Source organism: Dama dama, chromosome 28 (assembly GCF_033118175.1).
Source record: "Dama dama isolate Ldn47 chromosome 28, ASM3311817v1, whole genome shotgun sequence".
Taxonomy (NCBI): Eukaryota; Metazoa; Chordata; class Mammalia; order Artiodactyla; family Cervidae; genus Dama; species Dama dama.
The window spans coordinates 57,816,059-57,842,797 of NC_083708.1; the positions used below are offsets into that span (position 1 = coordinate 57,816,059).

A 26,739-nucleotide genomic window follows, 5' to 3' on the forward strand; every position below is an offset into this window, starting at 1 on the left:
ATACTGAAGGACACCCTGCCCCCTGTCCCCCATAGATTTCACGGGTACAACGGGCATCACAGTAAAGCAATGTGAAGAATGGACCCGGGCAGTGAGCACAGCTTGAGCAAATGCTAGAAGGCCGGACAGAGGCTGGCGGTCAGGTGCAAGAGGATAACTGGAGATGAGGTTGAAAGGGGAGTCGTTTGGGGGGAATCTGGAAGGTCAGATGGAAGAGGATAGTTTGCTCTCTGAAGCAGGTCATCGCTACTGCAAACACAGTCCATGTCAGGAACATTTACCCAAAGACTCTTCGGCCTCCCTGGGACGGAGGACCCAGAAAGAGCATCAGGGTGCAGGGGAGAGGAGAGGCGGTGTCAGCAGAGGGCACAGGAGAAGTGGTACGAGTTCTCCCTTTTGCTTTCCGTCTCAGTATTTTTACCACGAAGATGACCCTGCCCAGAAGTTCTTAAGCCCTGGCCTCCTACACTTGCTAAAGACATGATCGTGCCATCCGGACATCTGCTAGCATGGCTGAGGTTTTCACAACTCCGCTGGACTGGAAGGCTGCTGGTCATCCGCTGTGGATGAGCTCTAGGGTCCTCACTCATAGGAGCCAAATATTTCCTGCTCTAATAGAGCAAGGAAACCGGAGGGCTTGTTTTCTGTTGTAGTCTGATCTCCAGCTTTGAGGACTAAAATTCCATCAAAATACTGGAACACCCCCAACCAAGTATTGTAGGTGCCTGAACTCGCATCCTTAAAGGTATATTCTGAAATACATTGATTCGCCCCAAACAGCTATTATCCTTGAGATCTGGTGTCTCTCAGAAATCAAAAGTTTGTTTTCAGGATTCAAAAGATACCTTCCTTTAGAGTAGAAAAAGTTGTCTCCCTGCTTAGGAGCTCTAAGTAAAGAGGGCTTTCATCACAGTTCCAAGCCACATTCAAAGTCGGTGGCCCAGAACAGCCTCCAAGGGGCATTCTGGATGCACCTGTGGCTTATTTCCTTTTCTCACCATCCCGAGTTGGCGTGAAAAGTGTGTTTCAGCCCCACAGAAACTGGACACGGCCTGCCAGTCATTGGTGGAAATTTCTGCCTCACCTGCTTCAGCAGCAGGGCCACCAGAGATGACTCCACCGTCCAAAATAGGCCCTAGGGGACTCCCCAGGTGGTGCAGTGGTTAAGACTCTGCATGCTGAATGCAGGGGCACAGGTTCAATCCCTGGTTGGGGAATTAAGATCCCTCATGCATGCCAAGTGCAATGGCCAAAAAAAAAAATGTCAGAAGAGGCCCCTGCCTTCATGCTCCATAGTCTCCATCCTGGACATCCCGCCCTTCTCATAGGAGGCATACATCCAGGACCGTTGATGTCATTTGCAAGCCTGGTGCCCTAGTTCCCACGGGGGGCTGTGGAAGGCTGCAGGGCAAGAGCCCAGTCGATCCAGGCAACAATGGCAGCCTTGGCCACACTGATGGATGGACCTGGCTCCCTCTTCATCCCTTCCTTTGATGAGGGGACTCACATGGAGATAAGTGAGAACTAGGGGGGATAGCTGAGTGACAGCCTTGACCTCACGCTCCGCTCTAGGAGTGTGGGCATTGCGTTGTACTGATTTCTGCAGCCTTGGTTACCGCGGAGCTGCGTGTTCCGTCTGCTAGTCTGTTAACTCCGGGCAGCCACGGTCCGCTCACATACGGAAGGCTGATGGCCGCTGTTTAAGTCCTCACAGACCACAGATGGCGCCTGCATCGCATCAGCATTGACTCTTCTCCATTGGCAGAGCCTGCTGTGGAAACAGGAGGAGGGAGGCGAAATCAGGAATACACGGTCTCTTTGGCAAAACGTCTGGTTCCCATATATGCGTTTACCCTGGCTTACTGTACAGCCTTGGAAAACCCAGTCAGCATGTCTTGGCTTCTGTTTTAGGGTGGATAGTAAAGGACTTAGATGGAGGAAACTAAAGACAGTAGAAATACTGTCATTGCTGTCATCTAAACCATACTCGTAAGGCAGAATCTGTAGCTTTGTTCCTTCTGTAAGCCACGGTAACACCCACTTCCATTACAAATGGAAAAGCTCTGTTTGAAAAGATGATACACATCTTTTTAGAATTTTTAGTCCTTGTGTCTCAAAAGCCTTTCAGATGTATTATCTGAATTTCTTCAGCATGTCCCTATTTATTTATTCCTATTTTGCAAATGAAAGATGGGCAGTACTTGCCTAGGTTGTCAGGGTTAGATTATTTTCTCCACCAAAGACCAGTGATTCTCCCTTGATGGAACCGAGTCTTCATGGCGATTGGGGTGTTAGTGGAATGTAAAACCCACTTGCTTCCAGAGGTCAAGAAGAAAATAGCATTTTCCATAAGAGACGTGTGATCTGTCGGTTCTTCAGTTTTTATTTCAGATGGAGAATATGACTTCAGTTCTTGAAAGAAAAGAAAAAAATAAAAATTCCCTAACCAGGCATGACAGATGTCTTCAACTATGTGATGGATGGTCATGTGAAAGGAGGACTCAAGTTGTCTGCTTGCCATGGCAGGCATTACTAGCGTTAGTTCAGTTCAGTTCAACGAATAGTTACTGAGGACCTCCAGTGTAGAAGGTTCGTGCTTTAAACTGAAAGTGGGGGGCAGGGGGAAGGGACAAATATCCTGCTAATCTCATGACACTGATTATTGCAGAAGCAAGCGGGTTTGACATTGATAGGAAAGTGCAGAGTATTTGGTGAATGACTTGATAAACCAAGGAGAAATGGAAGACAGAAGCAATGCTTATTTGGGTGAAGCAGGAGTAATTAAGAAATTGAACTGGAGATTACTGCCAGAGTGATAAATAGAATTTCTTGGATGGCTCAAGTAACCGCGCGAGCAAAAGGGCATGACGTGGAGATGTGGCCATGAGCAGGAATTCTTCATTCAAATGAAAAATGTGACCAGCTGGGCAGAAAAGCAGAGCAGCAGCATGTATCCAGAAACTGTAGGCAAGTCGAGAAACACGAGGGCAGGAGCCTTCTAGAGAGAACTAGGAGGAAACAGGAGAGAAACAAAATTGACCGTGTAGTAGGAGCTCCTTATGGATTCTGTAGTCAGAGTGATTATGGACTCCAGGTTTCAATTCCCATTTACAAAATTAGGGCAGAGGAGACGCATGATACAGAACTTCAACTGTCCAAGTAGCTATCAGAATTCTCTTCAAGTAACAGAATACCTGAGCGGTTATTGATTTGCCCTGATGGTGGTTTCACCTTTAGAGGGTAGACAGGTCAAGACTAGAATTGCTACTTTGGTCCTAATACTGACTAACTAAAAGGAACTGACAAGAGTATGCATGAGAGGACCCTTAGAAGAAACCATCATTTTAGAGAACACGATAGTCAACAAGGAGGTTTTTCACAGTCCGTAATTATTCCAAGATCTATTTTGATTTTGATTTTAAAAAGCACAACATGAATTTACCATCTTAACCATTTTTAAGTGTCCTATACTAATGTCCAGTAAACATCTTACTTTAAAAATAGTTCTTTTTTGATAGTAGCTATCCTAATGTGTCAGAGGTGATATCTTACTGTGGTTTTGACTTGCATTTCTTTCATGGTTAGTGACCTTGAGCATCTTTTCTTATGCTCATTGGCAGTTTGTCCCTCTCCTTTGGAAAAATACCTATTCAAGTCCTTTGCCTTTTGAAAAAACCCAAATTATAGGAGTTGAGTTATAGGAGTTCCTTATATTATTGATATTAACCCCTTACTAGATATACGATTCACAAATCTCTTCTCTCATTCCATAAGTTGCATTTTCACTCTGTTATGTCTTTTTAAGATTATGTATTATTTGGCTGCGTGGGCCTTAGTTGCAGCCTGTAGGATTTTCACTGAATCATGTGAGCGTTTTCATTGCATTGCACAGACTCTCTAGCTGTGGCATAGGGGCTTAGTTGCTCTGTAGCATGTGGGATCTTAGTTCCCCAAGCAGGGATCAAACCCACGTCCCATGCATTGCAAGGCATGTTCTTAACCACTGGACCGCCAGAGATGTCCTTCTGTTGTGTCTTTTCATGCACAAAAGTTTTTAAATTTGATGTGGTCCCATTTGCCTCTATTTGCTTCTGTTGCTTGTGGTGGTGTCATATCCAGGAAATTATTGCCAAATCTGGTGTCATGAAGTTTCTGCCTTGTGTTTTCCTTTAGAAATTTTCTGGTTTGGGGTTCACGACCTTTTGAAATTCTTTTTTAAAATAAGAGAAATGTAGAAATTACGCCTATGCAGGGAAAAATGACTCAGGACGGCTCTGAATGTCCAAAACAAAGTTCAGATGAGGACCTTTTTTATTTTTTTTTTTCTACAAAGGATGGTAATCGTGCCAGCAGTTCTCTGTTTTGCTCAGATTTTTTTGAACGGTAGGAAAATATGAACAACTTTGAATAGGTATTCGTGCCAAGTCACTTCAGTTGTGTCCGACTCTTTGTGACCCTATGGACTGTAGCCTGCTGGGCTCCTCTGTCCATGGGATTCTCCAGGCAGGAATACTGGAGTTGGTTGCCGCTTCCTCCTCCAGGGGATCTTTCCAATCCAGGAATAGAACACATATCTCTTATGTCTCCTGCATTGGCATGTGGTTTCTTTACCACTAGCGCCACCTGGGAAGCCCATGAAAAGGTATACAGGACCTGCAAAAACAGTACCAAGAAAACCCAAGCTCAAAATGAGTGGAGACCTTTCAAAGAGGGAGAGAGAAAAGAAATGTATTGTCCTGTGAGGAGCAAAAAGATAAGGGGGCCAACAGCTACTCCTTGGGGCTGACCATTTAGTATTGAGGATGACAGAGAGCCCTGAATTACCTCTATATTGTATGTCATAGAGAATGTTCAGTAGATGGAAAACTGAGAAAAACTCGGAGAAAGAAATGGAAACCCCAGGTAGAAGAAAACACTTAAGCTCCCAGTCTGGATGAAGTCTCCCAAAGGACAGGAAAGACATAGTCATAATGATGGTACAACTTGTTAAGGTCAAAATCTTTAAGAAACTGTGGAGCCCAGGAAAACATGGGAAGTCTGGAGGTGAAGATACGGCATTACAGGTTTTTGAAAAAGGAAGAAAGTGAATCTTAAAAAGTTTTCCTGGAGAACAATTTATATAATAAGAACAGTTTCTGAATGTTGACATGGGTGTTCACTCAGGTTAAGAAACCAGTTTTGCAAGATTAAGATGGACATGTGGCTTATCGGTAACAAATGCTAGGGGAAAAAAAAGCAGCAGCAGCTCAGAGACGGTCATTGGTAGCACCATGAGTAGTAATTGACAGTGAAATAAACCTTCGCATTCATAGAAAATAGACTCTAGACGGAGGGAGTTGGTAGTTCTGTCCTCTGTCCTAGTGACAGCATCTGCTAAGTCCAGGTATCTTGCTGGAGATGTAGTCAAGCTCAAGATGTTTCAGAGGAGGGCAATGAGGTGGGGAAGGGTGCTGGTAACTGGTTAGGTTTCAGGGATGGGTTGCTGCTGCTAAGTCGCTTCAGCCGTGTCCGACTCTGTGCGACCCCATAGACGGCAGCCCACCAGGCTCCGCCGTTCCTGGGATTCTCCAGGAAAGAACACTGGAGTGGGCTGCCATTTCCTTCTCCAATGCATGAAAGTGAAAAGTGAACGTGAAGCCGCTCAGGGATGGGAATTTTGGCTTAATAGGAAGAGCTCAGGTGATGTTAGTGGTAAAGAATGTGCCTGCCAATGCAGGAGACTCAAGAGACGCCGATTCAGGTCTTAGATCTGGAAGATCCCCCGGTGTAGGAAATGGCAGCCTGCCCCCACATTCGTGTCTGGAAAACTTCATGGACAGAGGAGCCTGGCAGGCTGCGGTCGTGGGGTCGCAGAGTCGGACACCACCGGGCACAAGAAGAACCATTAGAAGGCTCTGCTGAGAAACTGAACTTCTCAAGACTGGAAGCTTTAAAAACTGCTTCGTGGTATCTGGTTGAACATCAAATGGTTGATGGTTGGCTTGAAATGACTAGAGGGGTCTAGGAATGAAAACCAAACCTTGACTCAAGAAAATTCTAGCCTGTGAAGATCACTGGTTTCCTGAAAGAGGGGAGGGGGTCATTCAAAGGGAAATTAGGTAATTTTTAAAAATCTTTTAAAAAATAATTTTCTGTTGGAGGTGGTTTTTCAAATGAAACTGTAAACCTCAATGCAGGTTTTACTACTTGTTTACCAGTGAGTAGGATGCTTTTCACTTTCATTTTACACTGAAAAACGTAAAAAGTTACTACGACTTTATACCTATTTTAAGATCTACAGTTATACTGAAATTGAATTTTTAAAAATTACTCCGTGAGCTTCATTATATAATCTTTCAGAAGAGAGACTTTCTGTTTTCATTGTATGCTTTTAGAGTAAATATGAATACAGTACCTTCTATTTGAATCACCTGTGACTCTTGCCAGTCATTTAGCTGGGAAACATAACTATCAGGTAACTGAAGGAGAAAATAATTAAGGCCACACATGAAGGAGTGAGATGAGGAGGTAAAACCACCCCGGTGAAGTGAGGGTTCCGCAGAGCCAAAGCATTGGCAGTTTCCAGGAAAAACGATAATGAATGTTTGCTTTCCTTTCCTGTTCTCTTCAGCCAAATACCTCAGGGGCAGTTTCAACTGTTAGGTAGCCACCAAATAATTTGGAGTCAATGGACACAGGCAGGGGTCACGTGACATGCCCCCTAGACATTAGCCTTATCAGGCTGCGTTTCTCATTTGGAACAAAGCTTTGGTGTAACATGGCCCCCCACCAGAAAGGCATTTCTGCTTTGATGCCTTCCAGATGCCAAGAACTGAAGCTGAGCTGAGCTTTGCTGATTTATCAAATTCCTATGTGATAGAAGAGCTCCCTTGATTTACCAGGTTTCATCAGGCAACAAAGGGACTTGCTAGCAGTTCCTGTCCTTCTTCAGGAGAAATCTAGGCACTGAATCTGAATCATGTAAATGACGATAGAGCCAAACGTGAGATTCACCCTTCTTCCTGCTGGGGAAGTACCACATCCAGTTGGCCAGACTCCTTTGGCTAGAACTGTATAAAGGTGACTGTTTTAGAGAATGTAATAAAGCCTACAGTCCCGTGTGTTCATGTGAAATATCGTTTCTTTTCTGGTTCACTTCAGAGAAGCTGCAACCGTATGAAAGGAGCAGGAGGATGTTTAGAATGGGTAACCACCGAGGCCTACTGTGCTGCCCAGGGGCCCTGCTGAGTATCGCGTGCAGCCTGCCTCGGAGGGGCTTTGGGGGAGAATGGATGCGTGTGTACTTATAGCTGAGTCCCTCTGCTGTCCGCCTGAAACTCTCACAATATTGGTAACTATACTCCAGTATAATATTAAAAAAAAATTTTTTTTTAACGAAAAGAGCGGGAGAGTTGAACTCTGCATTCAGAAGGCTTTAGTGAAGCCCTGGCTGACCAGCCGTGTGACTTTGGGGAAAATCCCTCACCTCTCTGGGCTTCCTGGTCTGTAAACTGGATGAAGATTGAGTCAGGGAAAGAGAAATTATGCCTGGTGTTTCAGACAGAGGGGGCGTGAGACAGGGAATCGGTGAGACAGGTGTTGGAACACCGAAAGAACAGGAAGTGGAAGGAGACTCAAGCCAGTGATTGATGACGGCAGGTCGCAGCGCCCACTCCCAGGGCGGGAGGGATAGAGGTGGCCTCTGAGCGTGCAGGAGGGGCCGCTCTGGGAGGAGACCACCGCTTCCAGACACCCCACCAGGGGAGGGGAGGAAAGGAGAAGCGGCAGGAACCACGGCTGCTTTCCTCCCACCGCTCATCTCCCACCAGTGCCCCCTATGGGCAGAATAAGTCACCGGACAAGGGAGCCTGCTTTAAAAAACAGCTTAAAGAGAAAGCTTAAAAACCAACCTAGCTTCAGCATTAGAGAAGGAACCATAAAGAGAGTGGGCATGATTGTGGTACACAGGAGAGTTGCTAAGAGAGTAAATCCTAGAAATTCTCATCATAAGGAGAATTTTTTTTTCTTTTTATTGTATCTTATATGAGAAGATGATGTGTTAGTTGCTTGGTCATGTCCAACTCTTTGTGACCCATAGACAGCAGCCTACTGGGCTCCTGTGTCCATGGAATGCTCCAGGAAAGAATACGGGAGTGGGTAGCCATCCCCTTCTCCAGGGGCTCTTCCTCACCCAGGGATCAAACCCAGGTCTCCTGCAATGGAGACAGATCCGTCACCCTCTTAGCTACCAGGGAAGCACAGGAAGATGATGTTAGCTGAACCTACTGTGGTCATAGTTTCACAGTACATGTCCATCCAGCCATCACACGTACACCTCAAACTTATACAGGGATGTCTGTCAATTCTTTCTCAATGCAAGTAAGGAAAAAGCAAAAGAAGAGTGGATGTGAGTCTGAAAGCCAATAGGCAGTAATCAGCATGTGAGTTTATAATATCAGACTAAAATTAAATGATAGAAATCAAAGTTAGTAGTTTGGCCAGAACTATTGACATGGTCTTGTTACCTTTGTATTGAAGTAACACTACTGGGACTTCCCCGCAGTCCTGTGGTTTAGGACTTTGCCTTCCCGTGCAAGCGGTACAGGTTTGATCCCTGATCGGGAAGCCAAGATCCCACATGCCTCATGGCCAAAAAAACCAAAAACATAAAACAGAAGTGATATTATAATAAATTCAATAAAGACTTTAAAAATGGTCCACATCAAAAAAAATCTTTAAATAAGTAAAGTAGTACAACTACTTCAGTTCATAGGTAGGGGTGGATATATAGATAGATTTGGTTCTGATATAGACAGTTTCTGAATAATTTTCTGTTGAAGTTTTTGAAATTAAAAAAGCTTGTATTAGTTCATTATTTAGGAAAATTATAAGATGTATTCAATACATTTCTGTAGACCCTTGCAGAAGAAATCATAGCAGCAACATGGATTATTATAGGATTCTTCCTCCAGAATTCCTGGGAATTAGTGTCTGGATCTGTGAACTGACTCAAGTGTGGGATCATGACTCTATGATGGAGACTCAAGCAGGACTCTGTCCACTGAACCTACATGATCTTCTTTTCTTTTTTCACCAATCAAAACGTTTCTTCATGGGCTGACTGTATTTCAGGCCAAGGTACCCATAACCTCGAGAGTCACTTGACCTACATTGATGATCCCAGTAGCTATGTCCCTGAACTCTTGGAGTTTGACTCAGATGGAGTTCACTGGCTCTACCCTCGGATGACATCACCCCCCTGAGATCACCATTTCACCAGCTGGGCATAGACAGCAAGTGTGTGTTTATAGGGCCAGATCATGGGCTTCTGACCTACGTCATTGCCTAGGGTCCCATGCTCAGAAGGACCTTGTCATCATCTTTTCAGATTTTTTTAATTTGGATCTTAGCTGTATGATGCAGGCTCTTCACTGCTATGTGTGGAATCTTCATCACCACATGTGGGATCGTTAGTTGTGGCATGAAGGTTGGGACATGCTGAATCTAGGTCCCTGACCAGGGATTGAACCCGGGCCCCCTGCACTGGGAGTGTGGAGTCTTAACCACTGAGCCTCCAAGGAAGTCCCACCATGTCATTCATCATCTTGAAGTTCCCAACCTCCAAACAATAAGACCACGCTTCCACTTCGCACTCGGCCCTGCAAGTCTGATAGCCAGTCCTGGGCTGGAAGGACAGGTGTGATTAGAGACCCAGGAAAGGCCTCACTGAGAAAATGGCATTTGAAGAATGAACCAGGCCTTTCTTATTGTGATGAACTTCAGCTCAGCGTTCAAAAGGTCATCTCTTCTCGGAAGGCTATGGGGACACCCTTAGCGATTACTACCCCTAGCTTGGTCCTGCCTCAGCAAGCTGCAAATACCTGTTACATACTTACATTACATTCTAGACGTTTGTACTGAACATCTGTCTCTGGTCAGTGAAATGTTAGCTTTTTGGAGAAGGAGACTATATATTATTCATTTTTGTAATAACAGCAATAATAATTGCTGTTACTCAATGCTAGAAGCTGTTCCATGGGTTTTACTACAAGGCAGGCACCATTGGTCTTACAGTTGGAGAAACTGAAGCATATAACAATTAAGTAAGCAGCTCAAGTTACCTGGTACATTGTAGAACTGGGATTTGGATGAAAGACAGCTGGTACCCTCAGATGTCGCACAATGCATGGGCAGTGCCCACTATGTGGTCAGTGAATGAATGAGTGAATAAACAAACAAAAAAAAACAGTCAATGATTAAATGAACAGATAGATCTCAGGGACAGATTTACAAACAGGAGAAGAACTTTATATTGTGGCTGGAAACCCCAATTCAAGCCTGCACAGGAGAGAAAAGAATAGGTTAAAAAATTGATTAAATAGATTAATAGATTAAAAAAAACCCACCATATGAAATTATATACTTGTAGATATAAATCAACTTGCTTTAGTTTTTGTATTGTTACTTTAGGAATGGAAACGGATTGATTTCTCTGGCTCTATCGTTAACTAAATATTAAAGTAACCAGAAGTTCTGTTGAAATAGTGAGGTTAATTGAACAAACACATCCTGAATGTAGTATGCTTGTATAGCATGCTGCTTTGGGGAGACACATGTGCTAATATGGATATTAATTTTAGAAAATTAAGATTAGAAGCGATGCTTCATCTCTAAATCAGTCTTCAGCCTGCAGAATGGGATGCAGCGTGGTGCGGGGGCGGAAGGGAGGAGTGAGTTGTCATCAGTGCTGTTCTCGTTATTTGACAAGTGCCTTGCTGTGCAAACACAACCCAAGTCAGTGTTTTCAAAAACCGATCAGCAAAGCTTTGTTACCTTCTCTTCCCCGCTCCGGGAGTGGAGGAGAGATCCAGCTTCACTGGGATGTAATGTTGCTGAAGATAAAAGCAACATTTTGTGAGGCTAGGATTATGGAACCCTGGGCACGTGCCACCCCTCCCCTGGGGTGCAGTCCCTGGGTCTCCTGACCCATCCGATCAGCCTGGGGCAGATAGGCTCAGTGCTGCAACCGTGAATGTATACTGCCAGCAGCAGCTGAGGAGGGACATCCTTGGTTGTCCAGTGGTCAGGCCTCAGTCTTCCAATGCTGGGGGCAAGAGTTTGATCCCTCATTGGGGAACTAAGATCACACATGCTCTAGAGTGCGGCCTTAAAACTTTAAAAATTAAAAAGAAAACTAAAAGAACCATCAGAGGAGACCTTCATCACATGGCTCGAGTATGGAATGCTGTTCATATCTCATAAAAATTCCCAAACCCTATTTTCAATTTATGCCTGCAGCCCAACTGCCTGATCGCTCTAATAGTCCAGAGCAATGAAAGTGTTGAGAAGTTTCCTCTCACCAGCTCTGCCCAGCAGCACACGGGGCACATTCTCAGAGAATAAACCCCCCAGGCCTGCTAACAGCCCCTGAGTGTGCCCTCTGCTTGCCACGTTTTCATCACTTCCTCTTCCTTTCTTCTCCAGCAGAGAGATCAGACATCAGAACGCTGGGGGAACACAGGGTGGATGGAGGCTCACGGCTTCCGTGGGTTACATTTCCAACCCACGGATGGCACGTGGGTGCACACCACAGGGCACACGTCTGGTGCTCCGACCTTGTTTCTTTCAGACCCAAGACGCAAGGTCAGTGCCGCTTGCCTCGTGTGTGCCAACTGCTGGCTGGGGTCACAGCCTCCTCGGGGGACCCAGAGAGTCGGGCGAGGTGGTCTGCAGACCTCTCGTGGACCTCGGGCCCACAGGGCACACTCCACTGTGCCCAGCGTGTCAGCCAGTCTCATCTGTAGCAATGTGTATTGCACACCATGTGATGGAAAAAATACTCTTTAAAACGATCCAACAGCCAAGGAGGACTTCCCTGGCAGCCCAGTGGTAAAGACGCTGCACTTCCACTGCAAGCGACATGGGTTCCAGCCCTGGATCGGGAACTGGGATCCCACATGCCTTGAGGCACGGCCAAAAAAAAAAAAGAATTAAAAGAAAATGATCCAACCTAAATATTACTTTCAAAATGCGAGACTGTTATCCCAGATGTCCCTAATACTGTATTTTGCGTTTGTTCATCTTTCCTTTAGACCATACCCGACTAATAATTTTGAGCCTAGATATGTCTGCCTCCCTTAGAGCAGTGGCACACAGCTCCATTAACACCAGTGAGCTGGGACTGGCTTGCTATTTCTCGGTTACTTCATTCCACTGTAATTTGGTGATCATTACCTTTTTAAATAACATTTTTATGGGTCATTAGTTTTGTGTGTGATTCCTCCTACCCCCATCTTATTTTTCCCATTATCAGAGCCTTATTTCTTACAAATAGAGCATAAATAACAGTGCAGGCTTGTGGCCCAGTTTCACAAACATCCAGCTTCACGTTGGTACCTGGATATTTGTCATCGGTACCTGGATATTTGTTTTCTGAGGACAGTGCGAGGTTAAATGATTCCTGAAAGTGGAAAGACAGTGCGAGCTACTCAAGATGGGGGATAAACCAATACTGAGAAAGCCTCTGCCTGTTTTAACACTAGCCTGCATGCACCAGAGATGGGCTCCTGGGCGGGATGGGTGTTGCCGTTCAGAAGGTATCCATTGTATCAAAGCAGCCCTTGACCCAGATCAGACCTGTGTGTGCGTGTGTGTATGTGAAGTTGTTTCAGTCATGTCTGACTCTGTGTGACCCTATGGACTGTAGCCCACTAGGCTCCTCTGTCCATGGGATTCTCCAGTTGCTATACCCTGCTCCAGGGGATCTTCCCGACCCAGGGATGGAGCCCAGGTCTCTTATGCCTCCCTCATTGGCAGGAGGATTCTTTACCTCTAGCGCCACCTGGGAAGCCCAGATCCGACCCTGCTGGAGGCAATTCAGTGCACTCCAGGTGTCCTGCTTACATGTGTTCAAGGGATCACATGGACCTCAGCCATCTCCTCTTCTGAACTGGTCAGGATCTCTCAGCTGACAACTTATTATGTCATCTTGCGACAGCCCTTCCATTGGTTTTTTGTTTTTGTTTCGGCTACACTGGGTCCGTTTCGGCATGCTGGATCTTTAGTTGCAGCATGTGAACTCTAAGTTGTAGCGTGTGGAAACTAGTTCCCTGACCAGGGACTGATTCCAGGCCCCCTGCATTGGGGAGCTCAGAATCTTAGCCACTGGATGCTCAGCCCTTTCAGTGTTAACATGGTTACTTAAAATTAACTTACTGTTCATATATCTCTTCTCCAAAGCTAAATCGTGAGTGTATTAAGGACAGTGCCGAGTCTTCGATTTAACCATTCCTCATAGCACTGGTTGGAATCCCAGCTCTCCACTTATGAGCTCTATGACCTGGGATGCATTCCTTCATCTCCTTGCTTCTCAGTTTCCTTGGCTGCAAAAAGCACTGCAATCCTGCCTGCCTTCCAGGACATTAGGAGAACCAGCTAGAATGGTGCTAGGTAGTAACAGGAGCTTGGTGAATAATAATTGATTCACTAGACAAAACCCTGCACACAGAAGCTGAACAAAATGTAGCAGAATTGAAGATAACAAAACATGACTTGACCTCGTGGGAGGAAAAGCTGATTATGGTCGCTAAAGATTTCATGGTGAGGACACCATTTCCTCTGACCTGGGCTTGAATGACAGTTACAACCCTGTGTTTATTCTTGACTTGTTCCTGACCATGTGACCATCATTTCAAGCTCGTCATGTCTCCTGAAACCAAAAGGATTGGTGAACTGGTTTGGGATGTGGAGACTGTGCTCATTGGCATCCCTGGCCCCACTCCTACATTTAAGCAACAACCTGGCCCTGAGCAGAGAGCTTCCTGCAGCTCCTTGCTGCTCTGAGGCAGGCGGTGACTCCCAGGACTGATCTAGTGATACCCATGGATGTCTCTTAGCTTCTTTAGGAATCTTCTTTAACGCAGTCATAATGGGGGCAGTGGTGCGGCTTACTGAGACCACATCAAGATTTAAAAAAAAAAAAAAATGGGGATGAGAATGTAAGGAGCTCTGTATAAAAAAATAAATAGCATTGAGATGAGTTTCCCAGATTTCCCATGTAATGAGCGCATCTGCCAAAACTCAAGATGTGTATTATCCACTCTGCAACTGGCAGATTGCCTTGGGGGGGAGCAGAGGATACTTCCTGATGAAGGAATCAAATCTGTCATGATTCTGCCACTTTCTCTTTGTGGTGGAGCCGTATTACAATCAAGAAATGGGTCCTGTGACACTCTCGGCAACCTTCTTTGGTTACTTATCAATATGCACTTCCTTACCTTACACCCCCTTTTAAAAGTTCCTGGGAGAAAAGTACATAAAACAGACATGTGCTGAATCTGTTGCCATGTCAACTTAGTAGAACAAACGTGGTCAGATGTGCCCCCTTTCGATATGGGCACTAGTGAGTGAGTGAGTGAGGGAGAGTCACTCTGTCGTGTCCAACTCTTTGTGACCCCGTGGACTATATACAGTCCATGGAATTCTCCAGGCCAGAATACTGGAGTGGGTAGCCTTTGCCTTCTCCAGGGGATCTTACCAACCCAGGGCTCAAACCCAGGTCTCCCACATTGCAGGTGGATTCTTTAACAGCTGAGCCACAGGGGAAGCCCACAGTTTCTAGGGGACACAGCAGATAAGCGCCTCCCCCCCACTGTTGATTAGTTAATTGGGATAGTTTGTTGGTTGACACAATGCCTTTCTCCAAAAGCAATCTGAGACCAAACTCACCAAACAGACTGTGTTGTTACTTTCTCAACACTGTAGTTTTATGTTAGGGGCTCAGTTGAACTTCTGTCTGACATATTCAGTAATATACCAGCTTTTAGCAGATATTTAGAGACCCTAGTTAGATTCAGGGTCACAAAGAGAAATTAAAAAGCCCCTGATCTGAAGAAGCTTTGTTGTCCACTGGTAGAAAGACACAATTAAGTACAATAAAAGGGAGATGGCAGTGATTTCCTTTGTAGAACTATAATGTGGGTCTTTCAGTCATGCGTTTTTGTGGTAGATTTTTATTGAAAGTATTTAAAAAATATTAACAGTTAAAATTCCAGTCATCTCTGTATCTAAGAAATTTACCTTATGAGGCATTCCCTTAGAATGCAGTGATCTAGGGACTTCCCTGGTGGTCTAGTGACTTAAACCCCAAGCTCCCAGTGCAGGGGCCCTGGGCTCAATTCCTGGTCAGGAACCTGATCTCACATGCTGAAACTAAAGAGCCCGTATGCCACAACTAAGACCTGGTGTAACCAAATAAATTTTAAAAAGACAAGGTGCAATGCTATAAAATCAGTGCTGCCACGGGGAAGACCGAGTTATTTCCTTGCTCTGGCCGTAGGGACTGAGAGGATGCTGGCATTCGATCTCTAGGAGGTCTGCAGAGGGCCCCCAGAGGAGCGATGTCTGAGCTGAATTTTGAAAACAGTTTCAGGTCCTCACAAAAGTCTGGGCTCTGTGTGCTGTGCTGAATTCTGTCCCTGTGGCAGTCATCTACCAAGCCTGCTGGTTTATCTCGCTCCACATTTATTCCCCTAGCAGAGATTTTTTAATCACTGCTACTATAGCTTCCAGCAAGGACCCCATGACCCCTGCTTTCATTTGTTTTGTACACGTGATTCCTGAATGTGCCTCCCTTCCCTTCCTTATGGGGTCAGCAGTGCTTGCAAGAACTTAGAGGACGCATGGGTTTGTGTGTATGTTAAGGGCAAAGAGTTGGACACGACCGAGTGACTGAACACAGACACACACAAGGAAGCCTGCCCTGACCCCCAGGAGGTTTCATCCATTTCCGTCTGAAAAACCAACTGGCCTTAGGCAACGTATTTCTGACGAAGTCATTCTGCATGCTTGTGTGCATGCACGCATGCCCATGTACACACGCTCTGCATAAATAGCGCATTCCCGATCTGTGCACAATGACATGGATGAGCAGCACATGACAGGAGGCTCAGCCCCTGAAGATCTACCAGGAAAGAAGACAGCTGCGTGGCAGGGCTGCTGCTTGTAATTAGGGAAAGAATTGACCATGTTCCGTGCCATTCAGCAGCTTCAGCCACTTAAATGACAGCCAGTTTGTTTAGCTTTGTAACACCCTCGCGCCAACCGCCCCCCGCCCCCGCACCGCCCCGTTTTATGGGCCAAGAGTTAATTTCTTGTTGAGAACACTGCTAAGGACTGTCATCTCTGGTATCATTGTTAAGATGGGATATGACATGATGGCTGGCAGATCTCAACTAGAAACCACGATGAGTAAGCGAAAAAACAGGAGTTGCTTTTACTGTCTCTTTTTAACTTTGTAAGTGAGCAAAAAACTATTTTCAAAGCCCCATGGACTTTCCGGTTTTTAACAGGGCCATATTGCCGGTTTTGCAGTTGACAAGAAAATTATAACGCTTTCTTTGGCTCGAGCGAGCTGTAAGAAGCATCGCAGCACTCCTGATGGACAATGGCTCTCAACAGGATGGATGGGGAGGGAAATTAATAGGCTTCCCATTGTTACCGTGCATTTTTGCCAGGATATTTCATTAGTGTAAACACTGAACCCGTTGTCATCTTGTTTAGCCACTTGACCCTGGTGATTTTCAATTCTGTGTGGCGTGCACGAGACAGGCCCTAATTACTGGGAGCCGAATCATTGCTGACCCAGGACAAGATTAACTGCTCCTTTGCAGTCTTTATCCTGGGACATTAGCGCTGTCTGGTTATCTTGCTTCAGCTGAGAGGTTCGGGACAATAGCAGTGCTGATGGTAACGGTTGGCGATTTCCCTGTTTGTTTTGCAGGTCACGGCCAGGGGGTTTGGGCCGCTGCTGCAGTTCGCCTACACCGCCAAGCTGTTACTCAGCAGAGAAAACATCCGCGAGGTCATCCGCTGCGCCGAGTTCCTGCGCATGCACAATCTGGAGGACTCCTGCTTCAGCTTCCTGCAGACCCAGCTTCTGAACAGCGAGGACGGCCTCTTCGTGTGCCGGAAGGATGCGGCGTGCCAGCGCCCGCACGAGGACCACGAGGACAGCGCCGGGGAGGAGGAGGACGAAGAGGAGGAGACCATGGACTCGGATACGGCCAAGATGGCTTGCCCTAGGGACCAGATGCTTGCAGACCCCATCAGCTTGGAGGCCGCCACCATCCCAGTGGCAGAGAAGGAAGAAGTTTTGTTGCCCGAGTCCGACGTGCCCGCGGACACCAAGGAGAGCTCGGCCAAGGACGCGTTAACGCAGTACCCCAGATACAAGAAATACCAGCTTGCATGTACCAAGAATGTCTATAACGCATCATCACACAGTACCTCAGGTTTTGCAAGCACATTCAGTGAAGATCACTCTGGCACCAGCCTCAAGCCGGGGCTTGCCGTGGGGCAGATTAAAAGCGAGCCGCCCAGCGAAGAGAACGAAGACGAGAGCATCACGCTCTGCCTGTCCGGAGACGAGCCTGACGTCAAGGACCGAGCGGGCGACGTGGAAATGGACCGGAAGCAGCCCAGCCCCGCGCCCGCGCCCGCGCCCGCGCCGCCTGCCGGGGCCGCCTGCCTGGAGCGGGCCCGGGGCGCGCCCTCCCCGTCCTGCCTGCGGTCTCTGTTCAGCGTAACAAAAAGTGTGGAGGCGTCCGGCCTGCCCGGCACCTCTCAGCAGCACTTTGCCAGGAGCTCAGCGTGCCCCTTTGAGAAGGGGATCACTCAGGGTGACCTTAAAACTGACTACGCCCCTTTCCCGGGGAGTTACGGGCCGCCCCACGTGGGCCAGAAGGACGCGTCCAGCTTCGCCATGGGGTCGCCCCTCAAGGGCCCTGGCCTGGAGGCGCTCTGTAAACAGGAGGGCGAGCTGGACCGGAGAAGCGTCATCTTCTCCTCCGGCGCCTGTGACCCAGCGAGCCCCGCGGTGCAGTCGTATTCTGGGGTAAGCGCTCTGGACAAAGACCTCTCGGAGCCGGTGCCGAAGGGCCTGTGGGTGGGGGCCGGCCAGCCCCACCCCAGCTCGCAGGCCTACCCCCACGGGGGGCTGATGGCGGACCACTTGCCGGGAAGGCTGCGGCCCAACACTAGCTGCCCGGTGCCAATCAAGGTGTGCCCTCGGTCGCCCCCGCTGGAGGCCAGGACGAGGACTTCCAGCTCCTGCTCCTCCTATTCCTACGCAGAGGACGGGAGCGGCGGCTCGCCCTGCAGCCTCCCTCTCTGCGAGTTCTCCTCCTCGCCCTGCTCCCAGGGAGCCAGATTCCTTGCCACAGAACATCAGGAGCCAGGCCTGATGGGAGACGGGATGTACAGCCAGGTCCGACCCCAGATTAAATGTGAGCAGTCTTACGGAACCAACTCCAGCGACGAGTCCGGATCGTTCTCGGAAGCAGACAGTGAGTCGTGTCCTGTGCAGGACAGGGGCCAGGAGGTAGGGAAGCCGCATAAATTCAAGCATGTGATCCACCCTCAGTCCTTTATCTGGACGCTCCCCGCCCCCCGCCACTGCCAGAGCCTTCTTGTTTGCCAAGATTAAAGCTTTACAGTTAAGGGGCCGCCTCCCCCATCCTCCCCTGGTGGCTCAGGCGGTAAAGAATCTGCCTGCAATGCAGGAGACTGCCTGCAGTTCGAGAGCCCTGGGTTCGAACCCTGCGTGGTGAAGATCCTCCCCCTGGAGAAGGAAATGGCAACCCACTCCAGTATTCTTGCCGTGGGAAATCCCATGGACAGGCCACAGTCCATGGTGTCACAAAGAGTCAGGCACAACTGAGCGACTAAACCACCCTCCCCAACACACACAGAGGCAGGATGCTTCCAGGTGATTCAGAATTAACCAGTTTGCCCTAGAAAGCGCTTGAAGTTTGATCAAGATTTCAGTCCTCAAAAAGCAGAGGCAAAAAGCTTAGTGGGAAAAAAGTCCGATGCCTGAAAGCGTGTGCAGGTACTTCAGATCCCCTCCTCCCTTCTCTGCCTGCTTTGAAAGGATGCCATACCTGTCACCCTCATCCTTGCCCCTCGCTTCTTCAGTGAGAAGAAAAATATAAAATTGCTTTCAGAATTGACTGATTGAAACTGGAGAGAGTCACAGTAAGCCCATGCTTTCCCAGCACCTTTAAGTTTCCTTGTCAACAGGGACCCTGGAGTCATCCCTTGTCCATTGTGAATGCAGGTGATGGACAGCTCACCATCCATCCTGGCCCCAGTATCACTGAGGAAGAACCTCTGTCGGTTGCACCTGACCGTATCACGGGTCATTGCCCAGGTGCCCCCCAAACGGTGAGAGTCATTTTAAGGAGCAGTGGGGTTGGGTAGCAGGTTTCGTCCACACTAAATGTGAAGTGCTTTCTAGGTAAAAATTCCCAAAGGCTCCATCCATATCTTCCCAATGCTGGGAGAGGAAGCAGGTGCAGCGCCAGCCACATCGTGAGCGAGACTCACGTGGCCAAAGAGAGAAAAGAGTGGACACCGCAGGTGCTCCCCCTTCCCTTGGAACACGAGAAGCCCCCAGAAAGAGCTGAGGGTGTCTGTGTCACGATCTGGTAGTGACTTCCAGGGACCCCACGTGAGAGGGCCACCTGTGTCTCAGAGCAAGCCCAGTGCCAAGCCCCTCCTGAGAAGTGCATCTCCGAAAAACACAGGAGGAAATGAAGCGTGACTCTCATTAGGCCAGTGCCCTTCATCCACGTCTGCGCTCCCTGGATATTAGCCTCCAGTAAAGCAGGGACGTTAACCCAACCAGACAGCAGAAATGCCACACGGGGTGAGCTGGCTTTTCACAGAGCCACGTGCAGTTTATTCAGCCCTCTGTGAGGTTGGCAAGAAGCACATGAAGGGTTTAGATTGGGCATGTTTTGTAAACAGCTTCCAAAGCTCCCTGGACCAACTACAGACATGCCCTGTGGTCACTTCCTCGCTTTCTACCTAGCCTGGTCCCCACTGCTCCGTTCCTACCTAGCAGAAATGGAAAGAGAAATATACTGAAAGGATTTAGTTTAGCTAAGAGACAATAAAAAGGAAATTTGAATGGGAAACTGTTTGAGTACACTGTATCCCCTAGGGCTTGGAATGGAGGGTTGGGCTCAGTGTCCCAAGCCAGAGTCACCTCTGCGTCCGTCACCTGAGAAAGTGGAGATTTGGTGAGAACAGTTCAAGTTTGTCTTCTCTCTCTCTTCACTCACTTCTTTCTCTCTGATCACAACTTTTAGGAGGCTTTCTTTTTTTTCCCCTGAAATTATTCATAAGCATTCTTGATTCAGAAGCCCAGTCACTGAGTCCATTGGCATAATGATTTCTCTCTCTCAGGATACATATCTCGCGAAAAAGACAAATGTCTCTCAGTCTTTCTTTCTTTTTGTCTCTCTCTTAAGAGGAGCGCCACCATAAAAGGGGTGTGTGTTCATGACAGCTGCATATGTCCAAGGACCTGTCAGTTTCAGAAAAATCTCCTTTTATCTCTCTTACATCCCCAAAGAGAACTTGAAGTCAGTTCTTGAAACTGAATGCCACCAAGGGCCCAGGTATCTTTCCTATGTTGAGACTTTATCACTTGTCTGTCTTAGAGCTTTGCAGGGTTTGTGTTGTTTTGGCTTCACTGAGTCTTAGATGTGGCATGTGGGGTCTTCATCATTGCGGTGGATGAACTTCTCTCTGGTTGGGGCGCACAGGCTCAGTTGCCCCGAGGCATGTGGCATTTGATTCGCCAACCAGGAATTGAACCCAATTTCCCTGCATCAGAAGGTGGATTCCTAACCACTGGACCATCAGAGAAGTCTTTATAACTTTTCAGCTTTAAATGAATCAGTGAAATAGAAGAATTATTCAGCCTACACAGTAGTCATGAACAGGACTGATCCCCCCTCAAAAAATATACACTATTTTCAAAAATATTTTTATTTTCACTTTTAAAAAATGAATCTATTCTTTACGTTCCTGAACAGTCTCAAAAGGTATTTTCCAAATTTCTGTGCCATTTCAGGAGTCAAATTTAGCCCCTCTCAGTAGTCCAGTTTTAGGTAGAATTGTTATTAGTAAAGTTTAAGGTTTTCACAATTTGACCTTTTCATTTTCCTAAAGTAGAAGAGATTAGGTTTTCCCAGTACTGTCTCAGGAACTGAGCATGACTGCTCCTCTTTGAGCTAATCGTTTGCTTTGGGAAGTTTCTTTGACCCCAGTGGAAGTGTGGTCTCCAGCGGTATCACTGAAGGCAAACCCTTCGCAGGGTGAATATAAATGATTCAGAAGCCAGCACCTCTTGGGCTGGTTCTGCCCTGATCTGCTCTCATGCAAGGTGCCAGGTGACTTATTTTCCAAGTGGACAGAATATTCTGATTTCTGGGTACACTGTCTTTACCCTCCCATCTCATCAACGTTGACTTCTCATCCTAAGCATTCCCCAGCTTCAAGGAAAGTTTAACTAAACACAATATTGTCCTTTATCAACAACCATCTTTTTGAGGTTCCTTTTTTAAAATAATCAAGCAGAACATACCAAGCCTGTAATGTATCAAACTTATCAGGCTTTCTCTGTGCCTACAATAATATATAAACATATTCACATGTCTATGGGTTTGGACTTTATTTTAATAGCATTTAGAGGAACCTGGTGGGCTACAGTCCATGAGGTTGCAAAGAGTTGGACACAACTGAGTGACTAAGTACTGCATAACACACATTTAATTACTAAGCAACTTGCTTTTTGCACACAGCTGTCTGCTGCGTACATGCCCCTAGGTCAATTGTATAGAGTTAACACAAGCTTCTTTAATATCCTTGGTTCCTATACATCACAGCTGACTCAGTGATCACCTCTCAACAGACATTTCCATTTCCTGTATTTCCCTCTTAACAAACATTGCTGCAATAAACCTGCTTGTGAACATATTTATTTAGTGGTGGTGCATTTATTTTTGTGAGTTAAAGTTCCATAAGTGGGTTAAAGGTTATACTCATTTGTTAAATACTACCTGTTTACTTTCTCAAAAGGTTGTAGCAATTCACACATCCTCCAGCAGAGCTTACGAGTGTGTCCATTGCCCCCTGTTCTTGCCAGTTGTAGCGGTCACCAGTCCTTTTATATTTGCCAGTCTGATGGACAGGACATGATGACTTCTAATGCAGTTTATATTTTTCTTATATGTCTTCATCATTTGTATTTTCTTTCCTGGACTTGCCATTTGTCCATTTGTGTGTGTAGGGGGGGGTGTTTGACTTTAATGAGTTTACAGAATCCTTAATTTAAGACTATTAATCCTTTCTTATACATGTTGCCTATATCCTCTCCTAGTCTGTTTTTTTAAACTAAATTTTTGGTCTTTATTTATCATAAAATAAAAATTGTTCATATACAAGGAGATTTGCAGGAGACTCAGGTTTGATTCCTGGGTAGAAAGATCCCCTGGAGAAGGAAATGGCAACCTACTCCAGTATTCTTGCCTTGAAAGTCCCATGGACAGAGGAGCCTGGTGGGCTACAGTCCACGGGGTCTCAAAGAGTCAGGCACGCCTGAGCAATTGAGCACAAGCACAAATCTTGAAATATAATTACAGATTAGGTTTGATAATTGTCAAGTCATTTCAGAACCATGACCTTTTTCATTAAGTTTCTTGAATTCTTTATGTTATTTTTTAAAATTTTTATTTCTCCTAGTCTATTTCTATAGTATATTTTTCCATTTAAAAAAAATTTAAGTTTAATGTAATCAAGTGATTATTATGTTTCTTCATGCCTTCATACCTAAAAAGTCAACATGGGAATTTTCTTTCTTACTTCCAATTATGAAAAAATGAATAGGTCATATAAAGTGAAAAAAGTAACAAACAGTGTAGATAACATGGTCCTAGTTTACTTTATAAATAAACATATTATAAACAATAAAAGCAGTATAGATAATAAAATGAAATGGGAGGCAAATTTGGAGAGAGGGAATATAGAGAAAGGTTTATTTCTGTTTATTCCTATGATGTCTGATTTCTGTGCACGTATATCACACAGGTTTTTTTTTTAATTAAAATACAATTGATGTACCATAAAATTCACTCTGTTAATGTGAACAATTCAGTGATTTTTAATGATTCATAAAGTTGTATGACCATTACAGTGTCTAATCCCAGAATATTTTCATCACCTCAAAAAAAGAAATACAATATCCAGTAGCAATCACTTCTCATTCCCCTCTTCCCTTACCCCAAGAAATTACTAATATACCTTTGTCTCCAGTAGATTTGCCTATTCCAGACATTTCTTTTCAGTAAAATCTAACCATGTGGGCTTTTGTGTCTGGCTTCATCCCTTAGCATGTTGTCTAAGTTCCTTCTTGCTATCACTGTATCCACCTGGCACGTTATCATTTTATTTGTTCTTCACTCCTTTTTATTGCTGAATAATATTCCACTGTGTAGATACACTAATTTTGTTGATCCATTCATTGGTTGAGGGATGCTGGGTTATTTCCATTTTGAGGCTATTACTGATTATGCCACGAAGAGTATTTGTGTTCAGGTTTTTTATAGACATATATTTTCAATTCTCCTTGTTATATACCAAGGAGTGAAATTGCTAAATCATATGATAACTCCTAAGTTTAGCCTTTTGAGGAACTACTGGGCTGTTTTCCAAGGTAACTGAACCATTTTATATTCCCACCAGCCTTGTATGAGGAATCCAGTTTCTCTGCACCCTCATCAACATTTATTATTGTCCTTTTTTTATATAGTCGCTCTAGTGGTATGGTACCTCATTGTGGTTTACAGGTTTGCTTTTAGAATTTGAAAATTATTGAAAAGTCACAAGCATGTGCCAAGTAGTAAGAGTCTTAGTGAATAGTTTTGCACCACAAGCATTAACTGTAGATTTTAATAAAGAAGCAGCAGGAAGACAGTTTATTTGCACAGTCAAAGGCATTAGTTAGTTGGATTTGTTTTATTAACACCTTTCATACCAAGAGTGGTAAAAGCGTATGAGGGTGCTGTGTGTACGTGTATGCTTGTGGATGTGTGAGGGCAGGCAGGAGTAAGGTCCAGAACAAACCCTGAAATGTTATAGAAAAGCCATGTCTGACTCTTAACTCTTCCACCCAGATGTTGACCTCCAGACATATGTTGGATATAAAAATTTTACAGTCGTTTTTGTGGCTTGTTGAATCAGGAATCTTTTTAAAAGGAACTATAGTTGGTCTGCTTAATAAAAAGAAAACCATTCTGGGCAGCGTGGAAGTCAGCCACATTTCTAATGAAAACAATGTTTTCATGTTGTCTAGAAAGACTCTTAGCATCTGGAACTCCAAAGCATACCCTATGACCCAAAGAAGAAGCTATGTGACAAAGAAAGATGGTGGACGAACTGAAACACTGATGCTGCTACTAATGGCAACTACTCCTGCCAACATTAGTAACCCTTCACAATTAGCAGGCAGTTCAGACTTTTCAAAGCACTTTCTCCATCTGTTAGCCAATTTTTTTCTTCATGGCAACCCTGTAGGCTAAGTAGGGCAGATGTTGAATCCCTCTGACTCCCAGATCCTCAGAGAACTTCAGGACCGAGAAGGAAAAGACTTGCCTGGGATCACACGGCTCAGGAATTGTAGCATCACAACTAAATTCTAGATGTCCTGTGTTTGTTCCAGAAACTGGACCGCAAGATCAGAGGTTAGGAGGACAGTTGTGTGGCAGAGGAGGTTTTGTCTTTGGCATCTGCCCGGCTCAAAGCTGGCTGTCCCCATTCAAAGAAGACTGGAATCGTCAGCCCACAGGGCATCTTGCTTCATCCCCAGACAGCTCACAGGGATCTGAGGGATTTGCGAGAGCGTTAGCGTTAGGGACTTTTCCAGAGGTTCAGTGGTTAAGACTCTGAGCTTCCATGCAGGGGGTTGTGGGTTTGACCCCTGGTCAGAGAACTATGTCTCACATGCCCCGCGGCACAGCTAGAAAGTTTTTGTGTTTTTTTTTTTTTTTAAAGAGCATAAATGTTATAGGTTTTGGAGAAGATCCTCAGGGTACTGCTAAGAGGATCCAATTTCCTGCAGCTTCTGCTCAGCATCTAATAGTCAAACCAAGAAAGGAGATAGGATTGAAGCTTGACCCCAGGGGCTGGTGCTTCTAGTTGGGATCTCTAGACGAAAGAGGTGCTTCTTTTCGCCTCTTTCTGCAACATTTGCATCTCTGTCCTGCCTCTCCAGTAGCCCCCGTGCAGCACACCAGAGTCATCAGGAAAGTGAGATGTGTATTGAGAGGCGCGAGCTCATCACCAGCCTGTAACAAGCGTGCAGAGGCGGCAAAGGTCACGGGGAGGCCCAGGAGAGTCGGTGTTTGGGAGTGGGAATTCTTTTCTCTTCTTTGGCCTCGTAACTGAATTTGCTGCTAGAAGTTATACTTCTCATACAGTTCTTAAATGATATTTTTGTTTCACTGAAAGAGAAGGGATGTGGTTTGGGCAGTAGAACCAGGCTAAGTGTTGGCAGGAGAGAGAAAGGGAACAGCTGATTTCTGTCTGGTGAGAAAGAAGTGCCCACCCCTGGGGTCTAGCCAGCAGCATCCCATGGTCAGGCCCCGGAGGAGGAATAGTTAAGCTTCATTCACTGTCCAAATGTCACAGCCTCTTCCCACTTTTTGTCAGCCCTTGGGGCCAGAGGTTACCTGCACAGCAGGGGGGCCACTCATTCCACCATCGGCTCCAGAGCTGGAGCCCCCAGGAGTGAAATCCCCGCCTCTGGTTATTACTGACCCAGCCCAGAGTGGGTCCCGGGTGAAAACATCCTCCACCGTGGTCCTTTCAGGATGGGACAAGCCGAGATGCCTCTGACAGTCAGAGTGAGTCTCCACTGAGAACCCAAGCTGGGGCACCACCTGTCTGAAGAGACCACGGGCCTCCCAGACCCCCTGGGCCCCCACCCTTCTAAAGAGCCTGGTCCGCTTTCTGCCTCTGTGCTGAGCTTCATGCGTGACTGACCACTGAATGTGGCTGCAGGCTCGCCGCTTAATAGGTGGTGCTGCTGGTTCGCTGGACTTTGCATTCCGTCCCCTCACTGTTTATGAGGGTCCGGGGCATGAAAACTAAGTCACCTCCAAAGTGAAATCCTGGAGGAATCAGTGGGTGGAGGGACAGTAAATAAGATGTGAAGTCCTACTGGGTCTATTTGGGTTGGAAAAGTTTGCTGGGAGAAAGGCAGGAGGGCCTCGGCCCTCTCGGTGTCCAAAGCCAAGTCACTTTCGCTGACTTTTGAGCCCATCTGGGGAATAGGTGGGTGCCTGCCAGCCTGGGAAAGGAACGTTTCCCCAGCCTCTCAGTGGGTCTGTGGCTGACATGTATCTCCAGGGAAGATGCCGTCAGTTTGGAACTTCCTACCCTGAAATTAGCGAATAGCTGTGGTGAGGTTTCTGCCTTGCCTTTCCAAGAACAACGTCAGGGGCTTCCCTTTGGTAGTTGGGGTAAGCCCTCCCTTTCTCTAGGGGTCTCAGCACACTTCAGAAAGAGACCAGAGTGGTTGGGCCTGGGGGGATTTTTTTCACATGGAAGAAAGTCTGTAGTGGACAATTTTCCTTCGACCTCTTTGTAAAGCAGCTTGCGTTGCAATAGCTCCGCTGAAAAGTTACATGGCCTTTCGCTTCAAGGACTTTGAAACCAGCGTTGTTGATTTTTCCTCTTTACTGTCAAGCTCGGTGCTATTACCATAGTGGTTTTTTTCATATTGGCTGTCTGGAGAGTGTTAAATACAGTAACCCTTGGTTTAGAAGGCCTTGAGACTTTCCTGTGGCCTGAGCCATAGGTATATATTCTGTCTGAAAATAAGCAGGCACTGTCTGGAGCATCAGCTGAATT

At 46.1% G+C, this 26,739-nt stretch overlaps 1 protein-coding gene across 8 annotated transcripts in view; it reads left to right on the plus strand.

The window, feature by feature from the left end:
- Positions 1 to 26,739, plus strand: part of BACH2 (BTB domain and CNC homolog 2) — a 379,241-nt gene that overhangs the window by 335,883 nt on the left and 16,619 nt on the right. For 7 of the 8 annotated variants that reach the window (XM_061131763.1, XM_061131759.1, XM_061131762.1 and 4 more), the window contains 2 exons: positions 16,760 to 18,323; positions 19,097 to 19,203. In XM_061131763.1, the coding sequence (XP_060987746.1) occupies positions 16,760 to 18,323; positions 19,097 to 19,203 (1,671 nt within the window). Of the gene's footprint in view, positions 1 to 16,759; positions 18,359 to 19,096; positions 19,204 to 26,739 lie in introns of all 8 variants that reach the window. The other variant, XM_061131765.1, reaches the window with a different exon arrangement.